Consider the following 12,285-nt stretch of genomic DNA (forward strand, 5'->3'; position numbering starts at 1 on the left):
CTCTGGTTGTTAAATCCGTCCAGTGGTGGCTCAACCCTCAGGCAGTTGTGCAGGAGTGCCCTTCTCCAGGTGGTAACCATCGATGTCGCTGGCCACGGATGCTTCAGTGTTGGGATGGGATGTGCATCTAGGGGCCCTCAGGATACAAGGCTTCTGGTCTCAAGAAGAACTCACTCCATATCAATGTCAGAGAGCTGAGACCGGTTCGCTTAGCCTATCAAACCTTCCAATCCCACCTGGAGGGCAGGTGTGTATCAGTTATGATGGACAATACAACACCGATCTTTGTTTTATATAAAAGAGACAGGGTGGAGCTCTCTCCTCCCTTATGTCAGGAAGCCCTCAGCTATGGGACTTCTGCATAGTTCACTCAATACACCTAGAGGTGTCTTAACTTCGGGGATCCTAGAATGAGCTGATGGACCACCTCAGCAGATTCTTCCAAGGCCAAAAGTGGTTGATTCGCCCGGACATTGTGAACAGCATCTTCCAATGGTGGGGAATTCCTCAGGTGGACCTGTTTGCGATGAAACTGAACAGGAAGTGTCAGCAGTTTTGCTCCTTCCTGAATCACAGCCCAGGCTCAAATGCGGACACCGTGGAAGGACTGTCTGTTCTATGCATGTCTTCCGCCACACACACTCGTTCACAAGATCCTGCTCCAGGTCAGAAGAGACAGCATCAGTCATCCTGATAGCACTGGCCTGGCCCTTCCAACACTGGTGTACAACACTCTTGGAACTGTCAGTAGCCTCTCCGATCACCCTGCCATAGGTCCTGGACCTCATCACTCAAGATCACAGTTGCCTCCAGCGTCCCGACCTCAAGTTTCTCCACCTCACAGCGTGGAAGATTCCTGGCTAAACCACATGGAGTTGGCATGCTCAGCATCTGTCAGGGAGGTCCTTCTTGGCAGCCAAAAGCTGTCTATTAGAGCTACTTAGCCAAGTGGAAGAGATTTTCGATTTGTGTGACACAAAAGGGCACATCTCCGATTCAAGCATCAATACCCTTCATCTTGGACTGTCTGTTGTACTTGAAGCAGTCAGGTCTGGTGTCATCCTTAAAGGTTCATCTGGTAGCCATCTCGGAGTTCCACCCGGGGTGGACAGTTGATCGATCTTTGATAGGTCCGATGGTAGGTCATTTTCTCAAGGGCCTAGACAGGTTATATGCTCCAGTCTTCCATCTGATATCAGTATGGGACCTTAACTTGGTGCTCTCCAGATTAATGGGACCTCCCTTTGAGCCCTTAGCAACATGCTCGCTCCTCTACCTCCTTGTGGAAAGTAGCATTCCTGATAGTGATAACTTCAGCCAGGAGGGTGTCTGAGCTCAAGGCCTTGACATTCGAGCCTCCATATATGGCATTCTATAAAGACAAGATCTAGTTGCGGCCTCACCCAGCCTTCCTGCCAAAAGTAGTACCTCAGTTTCACGCAAGTCAGGACCTCTTCCTCCCAGTGTTTTACATGCTTACAGTTGGGAACAAAGGCTCTACTCTCTGGATGTCAGGCAGGCACTGGCTTTCTATGTTGAAAGGACCCAACAGTTCCAAAAGTCTAACCAGCTCTTTGCCGCTCTAGCAGACAGGATGAAGGGGGTCCCTGTATCATCCCAAAGAATTTCATCATGGATCACGTTCTGCATTTGAGCTTAAGACCTGGTGAAAGTGCCAGTCCCAGCGCTAACAGCGCATTCCACAAGGACGCAGGCCTCCTCGGCCGCATTCCTGGCATAAGTCTCTATGCAGGAGATGTGCAGGGCAGCAACCTGGCCGTCAGTCCACACATTCACTTTGCATTATGCCAGCATCCCAGGGACGATACAGCTTTCATCCAACATGCCAGGGATGATTCCGTTTTTGTCAGAAGGGTACTTTTTCAGCGAATCCATGAGCTCCGACCCTCCTCTGACAGTCTGCTTGGGAGTCACCTGCTTGGAATCGACATGAAGCAGCACTCGAAGAAAACACAGTCACTTACCTTTTTGTAACGGTTATTCTTCGAGATATGTTGCTTGTTTCCATTCCAAGACCCACCCGCTTTCCCCTCTGTTGGAGCCTCCGACAAGAAGGAACTGAGGAGGCAGCAGGTTGGCAGGGACCTACCTATATGCGGCACCATGACAACGTGACTCCAGGGGACATCTAAGCTGACCTGACTGGTACCGCTAGAGGAAACCTTCTGATGACTGTGCACGTGGCACGCACACATCCACTTGGAATGGATATAAGCAACACATCTCAAAGAACAACAGTAACGAAAAGGTTGGTAACTGTTTGTTTTTCCTGACATAATTTCTTCTTTTATATTTTTGACTATTCTAGTTCTATCGTAGCCCTTCTACCTTCCATCTTACTTTTTGCCTGCCATAGTTTATGCTGCTTTCTATTGGCTTTATTAGGACTGCATTTCCATTTTCTTAAGGATACCTGTCTGTCTGTCTTGAACAATCTCTGGAACCTTGTCATTTAACCATGGTAGGTTTTTCTCTATTCAGGATGTGCTGCATAAAGGATTTTTTTATCTGAAAATTGAAATAGGTCATTTAAAAAATGTCCCCTTAAAACAGCAATAAAAAAAACTGATTTGAAACTTCAAGTATTTCTTAAAAGGTAGCTCTGTACTTGCCATGTGTGTGCAGTATTTGGTGTTAATCCCAAACTGCAATGACTCAAGAAAACTCCTCCAGGAAAACAGCAAATGGTAGTAGGGTAGCTTTGATTTTCCCTATGTAAACAATTACACTGCCAGTGGAGACAACTTAAAGGAGATCACTGTATCATGGCCAGCATAGTTTTAAGGATTAGGTTTAAGGGCCAATGAATGGCTTTTGCGCTGCCTGACATTTTTATAGTGTACTATTGTTTGCCCTCCTATCTTGAAACAGATGGCAGATTGTCAATTGATGGATTTTCCACATAGCTATGATTTGTGTTTTAGATGAATAAAGAATGTACATGCTAAAATGGACTAAATTTTCATGTTTTTTCAGCAAAATTCAATAAATTGAAAAGCTCTTATAGCATCTGAGTTAAGAAACAGCTTTAACTTTCCTGAATGTCCTCATTTGCACTCTCTACAAATACTTACTTTAAAATTTGTGCTACCGCTATTTATACAGACTTATGGCATACAAACTTTTGCCTGATGTGCTTTATTTTAGGTTACAGAATTCCATTGAAAAAAGATTCTGGAGATGATAAAACAGATGAGGAAATGGAGGGGACTCATTCAGAAGATGAGATGTTTGCTCAGAGGGGTCTCCGACGATCACAAAGCATGAAATCTGTGAAAAGTATTAAAGGTCACAAAGAGGCAAGTGCAGCGTTTTACTTGAAAGTATTGCATTCCATTAATGACAATGTAACTTGCAAATATAATAGTCCAAGAGATCAGAATATTTTATTTATAAAGGACATAGGGTGGTTCTAAATTGTAAGTGGAATGTGGAACACAACAGGTGTACTTACGTTCCAAAAAGCTACCACTCCTGTTTGTCTTCTAAAGGGAAACGAGAGAAGAATAAGCTCGTCAACTATACAAGACAAAGGGAAAAAACTTACTGAACATATAAATATAATTGAATAAAAGAGATTAAGCTCTTTATCTCTGAGCATCATCTCTCAAATGTGTAATTATCATAGTAATGGTGGAACTACAGGCCCAGAGTCTAGAAACAGCTTGGAGGGAGGGAGCCTACTGTCATGACATCTCACTTGAGGTGTGGTTGATACACCAATACAGCCCCTCACTATGCATACAGGGATCCTATAAGGGATAGGACCATTCACATTTTTGTTGTATCCTATGGATACTTTGAACAAGTGCCAATAAACACTGTACTTCAATTTATAATGCAAAGAGGGAAAAAAAGATCCTATGTAGGGCTCTACATGCTCTTCACACAGATTTAAAGATACAATGGGAAACCAGGAGCATCATCAAACAAATTACAAACCAGTAATACTGCAACGTAAACACACATGGCAGCCCTCTTCACAACAACATTTCTGCCATTCAGAAGTCTGGGTTTTTCAGCACATCCTGAAGGTCAACAAATTTTGGCCTGTTCTAGATGCAAATGGAGGTGGGAAAGGGAAAGAGTAGCTTTCTAAGCTGAGGGCCCCTCATGGAGAATACCTGGCTGACAGCCCCGTCTCATGCTCGAGCACCAGAACAAAAGGGGGAAAGGCAGTCTCTCACATATACACATCCCAGGTAATTTAGGGCTTTGTAACTCAGAACATCACTCTAAATTCTGTCTGGAAATCAAGATGCAGCCAGAGTGGATCCTAGAGTACTGGCATTGTGTTTCCAAATACCTTTTTACCGAGTGAGCTGCTATGGACTATGCCATTTTACACTTTAGCTTCTGAGTTTATTTAAGATGAAGCTCGAAGTAAAGCCTGCTGCAATAATCTGAGTTGGAGGTAACAGATGCATGGATGGCAACAGCAGGTTCTTTATACAAAACAAATGGCTCCATGTTTCAAGCCAACTGTAGCTGAAATAAATATTCTCGCTACTGGATGGCTATGTAACATCAGCTGGGCGTCCAGCAGTGTCACCAGGCAATGAATTTTAATATTAGATGGCCAGTACATAACCACAAGTAAGAGGGTATATATTCTAGTTACTTCTCCAGCCTGCCAATATATCTTGGTCTTGCTGACTTTCAATCAGCTAGTCCTCTATGCCCTAACCTTGGGTAAGGCGTGTAATAGCATTGGTGGAATCAGGTGAGATAAACAGCTGGGTACTGGCATCCTGCCTCCTCAGACAACTTCCTAGTAACCCTATATATATAAGTTCTGTTTTGTACTATCAGAATCCCATACAAGAGGCTCCTGGGCAGAAGGGCACATTCTGTAAACCACTCTCTGGGAATTTCATGACTGCTGTAAGATCTTAACAAGTAACATGTTCAGTCCCTGTCATGATAGCTCAGAAGTGGGCAAACTATGGCCTGCGGGCCACATCTGGGCTGTGGGGACCCTCCTGCCCGGCGCCTGAGCTCCTGGCCTACGAGGATAGTCCCTGGCCCCTCCCCTGCTGTTCCCCTTCCCCCGCAGCCTCAGTGCGCTGTGCCGTCGGCGCAATGCTCTGGGCGGCCGGGCAGCGCAGTTGCAGAGCCGCAGCCTGACCTGGCGCTCTGGGCAGCGTGGCTGTAGCACCGCCAGCCACCAGTGCTCCAGGCAGTGCGGTAAGGGGGCCGGGGGGTTGGATAGAGGGCAGGGGAGTTTGGGGGCTGTGGTCAGGGGGCGGGGGTGTGGACAGGGGTCGGGGCGGTCAGAGGGCAGGGAACGGGGGTTGGATGGGGCAGGGGTCCTGGGTGGGGGCAGTCAGCAATGGGGAGTCCAGAGGTGGTGGATGGAGCAGGAGTCCCAGGGGGCTGTCAGGGGACGGGGGGGGGTTGGGTGAGGCAGGAGTCCCAGGGCAGCCATCAGGGGGTGAGAAGCAGGGGGGTCAGATAGGAGGCCAGGGCTGGGCCACACCTGGCTGTTTGCGGGGAGACAGCCTCCCCTAACCAGCCCTCCATACAATTTTGGAAACCCGATGTGGCCATCAGGCCAAAAAGTTTGTCCGCCCCTGTGATAGCTGGATGAATTTATTTAATCTAGTCCTGTATCAAGTGGTCTAATCCTATTTAATACCTGGTTGTGGCAACTGAATTGAAATATGCTGAAGTTGAATCATAACAAATGTTTGTTTTTTTAAAAAAATCACCTTTTGTCTTGGTAATTTTTATGCAACTTAAATGGTAACACTTGATTTCTAACGCCACTTTCTCTTTCAGATACGGTACGGCTCATTAAAATATAAAGTAAAGAAGAGGCCTACGGTGTATTTTTAAGTGTACTACACTTTAAAGACAAACTGCTGTACTACAAGTAACTTTACTTCGCACATCATGTGTTCAGGATTTGTGTGTATATATAAAAACTTTAAGCATGGTGGTAGGACTAATTTTTATCAGTCTAAATAGCTGTATAAAATGCTTCTAATCTTTAATAGCTTATCATGGGAGGGAGGGATAGCTCAGTGTTTGAGCATTGGCCTGCTACACCCAGGGTTGTGAGCCCTTGAGGGGGCCATTTAGGGATCTGGGGCAAAAATTGGGGATTGGTCCTGCTTTGAGCAAGGGGTTGGACTAGATGACCTCCTGAGGTCCCTTCCAACCCTTAGATTCGATGATTCTATGATCGTTTTGACTTGATAGTTAAATGTGGCTAGGAAAAAATCCTAGGTTTCTGCACTCATTAAACTTTGTAAGAATTTAATGAATGCCAGAAACAAAGCCTGATTTTTCTCAAAGGTAACTGAACAGCTGCAAATTCCATTAACATCAGTTGAACTTGGTGGTGTTCAGCTCTTACAAAACTTAAGCCCATAGTGTTTCCTAGTTTACAATGCAAAAATAGGTATACTTGAATTTGTTTCTAAACCAGGATTCCTGAAAAAGCTTTCATAATTGTGTAAAAATGTACAGTTTTAGAGGACAGTTGAATGAAGGTGGGGAAAGGAAAAAGGAAAAGCCAATTATATTTGGTATGTCCTTAAAAGAACTTTTTACACCTTATTTCCTAATATTTTAAATATTAATAGGTGCACTTTGATATCTGTACAACGGTTTTGCATACTTCTACAGCTATAAAACAGTAACCATGTAATGTTAGTGATTTTAAAAAAAAATCAGATTTCACCAATGTATTTTTAAATGGCAGCAATTTAATCCTTGTATTACCACATCTTACTCTTGGTTACTTAAGCACACGGAAGATGCTGTAGATAACTGCTACTAACCTTTAAAGAATTTCATCAGGTGCCTTTTGTGTTTTAGGAGGAGTACTTTCTCCAGCACATTCAGATGTAAAGTGATTTATGACTAATAGCCAGTTCTCAATTTTAAATTGTGGTAGATACAAATTTGCAGCATCTGCTAGATATCGGGGATATGATCAACTTATCAGTTGTGTGGTACAACTGCCATTGAAATGAATGGGAGTAATGCAGTCACATCTGATGGACTGTTCAGGCCCTAGATTATAGGTTTTTGCTAAGGCTTATTTTACAATATTCTTTTTCAGAATAGCTTTTAGATATCAAACTTGAGTTCTGACAAATGTTTGATATATACTTTTCATTATTCCTGAAGTTATTAAGGTATTTGTGTATAAATAGCTCTTTTCAAGACTGTCTTCTTGCTGATTCAGTCAGGAATGTTGTAACCCAATTGACATCATGATTTTATTTAATTTTAAAAATCCTTTATACAAATATCTCTAACCAATAGGGATGGAAGGAAAATACTATTGTGAGTTTTTTATACAAATATCTCTGTAGCCAGTAGGGATGAAAGGAAAATACTATGTTTAAAAATTAAATGGAATTTAAAATGTATTGAGTGTTGACAGAAGTGTCACTCTCTCAATTTAAAGGAAGGTATGTCATAGGATCACTTCCAAAAACTTCATGCCCTGCACCTTCTCCCAGATATGAGAGAAATACAGCAAGTAGAGACTGTAAGAGGGCAGTAAAATCACATTTCTTTCTGGAACCCCTCACTCCCCCATTCAGTAGCAACCCCCTCTACTGGCCCAGTGCAGCCTACTTGTTTTAGCTAGAATTTTTCTTATTCCTACTGTAACTGCCAGCAGAGCAGCTCCACTAATGCGAGCATCTTTTGGGACAGCTGCTGGCATTCTCAGTACAGTGGCATGTAGTTCATCTGATCAGAGTTAAATGACACAGTTGAAAATGAGGTCATTTTTGCAGCATTTCTTCTGTAATTCAGGTATCTCTACAGACGTTTAGACACATTGGTTTGAAAATCTCAACCATAAAAGGATTTAGCCAGACATTTATATTATAATAAAGTGGTCTTGTGGCCCAATAATTATTCCATTGAAGATACAAAATGTAGTAGGGGTACACTTTCTTTTTTTGCCTCTCTCTCATCCCATTCTCAGTGTTTTGCTACTCACTCCTCTTTCTTAGTATGGCTCAATCACTTTTCTACCATATTTGCTTCCTCTTATTTAAATACTTTAATAACATATTGCACTTGCAACAGAACTTGATTAGCACTACACCACTGAATGAGCATTTTGTGTTTAGCACTTCAGTAAGAAGGTACTTTAGCTGTGTTCATAGTCTCACTCAATGCAGAGTGATGTGGGGTTTGCTCATCTGAGGCCTGGGCTATTTTATACAGTTAAGTCGACCTAAGGCAGCTTACATCAACCTAATTATGTCAGTGTACACGCTACAGCCCTGTTCCGCCGATGTAAGTGCCCTACTACACTGACATAATAATACCACCTCCACGAGAGGCATAGCACTTATGTCCGTGTAGTTAGGGCAACACAATCCCTGTGTAGACACTGGATTACTTACATGTGCTGTTGGCTGTCTTGTCAATTTCATGGCTCCATGCTGGGCCGTGAAATTGACAAGAAAGCCTGGCTCTTGCCTGGGCCTCCCTGCTCCCCACTCAGGGAGCGAAGAAGCCTGGCCCCGGCTCTCAATCGTGAGCGGATAGGCGAAAAGCTGGGCAGCTGCTCCCTGCTCCCAGCTGAGAGCCCGGGGGCAGCTAGGCTCCCTGGCTCAGCTCCCCACACTGCCCCTCTTCAGTTGGTGGAAGTGCTCCAAGTGAAGGTGCGCACCACTGACAGAAGGAGGGTAGTGTGGACATCAGCCACCATGGTAATTTTTCTATGTTAAGTCAACTTACAGACTTTGGTCAACTTAAGTCTGTAGTGCAGATGTGCCCTGAGTAACTCATTGTGCTGTGCTGCTGAACAGAAGCCGATTGTCTGCATTCCTGGTTTTCCAGTGTTTGAGTTCTGGAAATTAAATTATCCTGGAAGGGGATGAGAATTACAGGATGGGGATGCTGGCAACCTTAGCCCCATGTTAATTAAGGTATTTGCATGCTGTTTTATCTAATTTTAATTGTTTCAGACTGTTTCCTGTCAGACTGTTTTTCAATCTAACAGCTTTTACTACCTAGTCATTCCTGACAGCTTATGCTTTTCTCTGTTAAATTAATCTTTTTTTAATCATGACTCAGTGGTAAATTTCTCACTCCTTGAGTTTACACTCTTCAAAAGTGTAGGCTCGTTGTCCTGTTAGTCATTGTTTAACCAAACTATACCTATTTATTGGCTGTCCTGTTACCATGCTAGATAAACTGTGTCAACCAATTATCTGAAATATTGTGCAGTCTTTCAAACATTGGTGGCAGAGTATCTTGAGGATTTGGTTTGAGTAATGTTGAACATGATCTGTACAGTTCTAGCTATTACATTTTTATTTAACATTTTTTGAGAAATCTAAGTCCACTTCTGAGGAAACTAGCACTTTATTCTATCAATATGCAAATTAAAATATATAAACAGAATAACCCAAATATGGTATAAAGAAGAAAGCATTTTCAGGGAACTCTGGACTTGTCTGCCATCTACAGTATTTGTAATGTTAGTTACTTAAAATCACAATTTATGCAAGATTTGAAAACCAGATGAAACAAGATTAGCCAGAGAAGCAACATACATTTTGGAAAATGTTTGAACTTTGTATTAACATTTAATGGATTCATCTTGGTCACATGTACAAACACTAATAGAAGTCTAAAGAGTGAACTGTTGATAAGCGTCTTTGAAAAACTTAATGCAAACCATGAAAGCAAAGCAATTACCAGTGTAGACTATTTTGTTACTTCCCTGCCTATCAGATGACCGGATATCTTGAACACCTCTCAAACATAAATGAACTTAAGTTGATAAGCACTACAGGAAAAACTGAAAAATTTGGTTTACAGAATGACAAGGTAAATGTTAAAGTATTTAGCAGTGATTTCATGACTAGATGCATTTTATATTTTTTTATTTTGATTTTATCAGTTGGGACTTCAGTATTTTTTGAAAATATTTTTTCTGTAAAGGATGCATGTTTGTGAAGGGAATATTGTAACATTTTCAAGAACTTGCATTCTGCAATGCTACAAGAACCCCCAAATTAGTCTGCATTGAGACTAAAGATAGTAGCTTTAAAAATCATGAAATAAAAGCTTTAACTTTTTTTATTGTAAAATTAAATTACTGTCAACTTGTTTACATATTTGTATTGTAGAGCGCTTTTTAAACACTAATCCACTTCTCTTGAAATTCTTTTGTAAATTCTACTTTCTGAGCAGGATGCAATGCGTATGTTACCGTAAGTATGACTTTTAAAAACAATGTAAAATAAACTGCAGACTTACTAGAAACAAACTTGTTGTACTTTTATTATAAATTCCTCATCTGAAACCACACACTAACTGTAGGGAGCTCCTTAAAGACTGTTTGATGTATGGTTAAATTGTCACTTAATATTTTTGGAGTGCCTAATTTGAGAGAGATAGGACGCTATTGTATGCATAAAAGCTTGTTGTTCCATTAATGTGGACTTGAAATAGGTAAAACATTTTTAAGTGTGTAAACAAAATGAGTAGTTATCTGATGAGGAAATGTCAGGGTTGGGGTTTTTTTGGTTTTTAAACTGCAAGTCTACTCAGGTATTCTATCAATTAGGATATTCAAGTGGATTTTTTTGAATTAAACATGTCATTTTAACTAACATACTTAAAGCCTTTCATTCCTACTCCTTTTTCTTTTGAAGCTGCTTTTATGTAGGGGCACCATTTACAGAGGGGGGGAGGGCACTTGCCCCCCAAATTTTATTTCATATCCGATAATTTTGCATGCAAATTCAGAAGTCACAGATCTGTCAACTTCCTCGGACAGCATACTCCTCTCCCTCACATACTAGGGCATAAGGAGGCATATGAAGAGCAAGGTGACTCCAGGCAGTGCCCCACCCTTGCCTTCCCAGACCACATTTATGGCTGCAGTTGCCTGGTGGGAAGCAGCACTGGGAGGCAGCTGCAACATGTTTCCTCCTGTGCTGCCCCTGCCATGGCTTAGTAGGGCTGGGCCCGTTGGCACGTGGGGAGTTGAGCAAGTTGAGCTCTGGCTGGTCCCGCTTGGTTCCAGCTGCAGGTAGTCAGCTTGAGCCATGCATCTGGAGCCTCTGGGGAAAGAGGCCACTTGTACACACAGGAGCATTACACCTTAAGGAGTCCTCTGAAAAAGGTAGAAGTCTGGCCAGTGGTGTGGCCAAGGGGGCGTCTCCCTGGTTAGCTCAGTACAGAGAGAGCCTGGTACTTTGCAGCCAAGCCAGCTTTGCACTTGTGGAAGCACCTCTGTCAACCCAGGCACAGGGTTCCTCGGGCTCTCCTGGGTGAAGAGACCTATGTGGGGCTCCAATTGCTCTCATGCTCCCTATGACCCGGCGCTCCCCATCCCTCATTCAGTGGTGTCTGTATGGTGCACTTGGGGTGCCAAAGCAGTGCCAGTATCTCCCCGGTACACCAGCTCAGGGTACTCATCCTTGGCCTCCTTGGGATGGCTAGAAGCAGTGCTGAACCTCTCTGGCATTTGGGAGGCTCTTGTGGTGAAGTCGAGCCATTGACTGGGAAGTCAGGAGGTGAACACCTTTCTAAGCAGGATAGTTAGGGAACTGATTCCAGCCTGCTGGCATCAGTCAGATGGGACTAGAAAGGGGGAATTAGGCCTGAAATTGGCAAGTTGGTGTGTAGCATGGAGATTCCCTAATATGCCCTACTCAATGAGGTGCATAAATCACCTTCCCCTAAGACTGCTACCAATATCTTTGGTAGGATGTCAGTTAAAAAAAATCAGTCTAGTCTCCATATATATTGTAGGTTTGCTTAAAATTATTTGTATACCAAACCTAACATTAACAAAGGTTTGTTTATATATATATATATACACACACACACACACACACACACACACACATGCGCGCGCACACACAGACACACAAAGCTGTTCTTTGTTCCCATTCAGACATTCTCCATGTCATGTTCGCAACTCGAAATTATAGTATTGTGAAAGAACTAGAGGATAGATACATAAACAGGCAATGCACACAGCTGTTTTCATTAGCCAAGTTGAGTGAAATATACAAATCAAACATAGCGGGAAAGAAATTTGATTTTAATATTTTCCAAGGCTATTAGAAAACAGGAAATAAACTTTTGTAAAATAATTTTGAGACTCTTTGAAGACTGTTTTGTTTATTAATTAACAATATTGGTCTGAGTATTCCACTGAAGTTAGCAAAGTTATAACTGGCAAGTTTAGCTCATTTAGATCAGAAAGCAAAGCTTTATTTTCCTCCAGTGACATACTTTGAAAAACATTAATTGATAGAA

General features: G+C 42.4%; 1 protein-coding gene across 4 annotated transcripts in view; it reads left to right on the forward strand.

Annotated features, from left to right (window-relative positions):
- Positions 1 to 10,279, forward strand: part of REEP3 (receptor accessory protein 3) — an 80,105-nt gene extending 69,826 nt beyond the window's left edge. For all 4 annotated transcript variants that reach the window (XM_077821665.1, XM_077821666.1, XM_077821667.1 and 1 more), the window contains 2 exons: positions 3,169 to 3,320; positions 5,803 to 10,279. In XM_077821665.1, coding sequence (XP_077677791.1) covers positions 3,169 to 3,320; positions 5,803 to 5,859 — 209 coding nt within the window. In that variant the 3' untranslated portion in view covers positions 5,860 to 10,279. The remainder of the gene's footprint in view (positions 1 to 3,168; positions 3,321 to 5,802) is intronic.
- The last annotated feature ends 2,006 nt before the right edge of the window (positions 10,280 to 12,285 follow it).

Source organism: Eretmochelys imbricata, chromosome 7 (genome assembly GCF_965152235.1).
Source record: "Eretmochelys imbricata isolate rEreImb1 chromosome 7, rEreImb1.hap1, whole genome shotgun sequence".
Lineage (NCBI taxonomy): Eukaryota > Metazoa > Chordata > Testudines > Cheloniidae > Eretmochelys > Eretmochelys imbricata.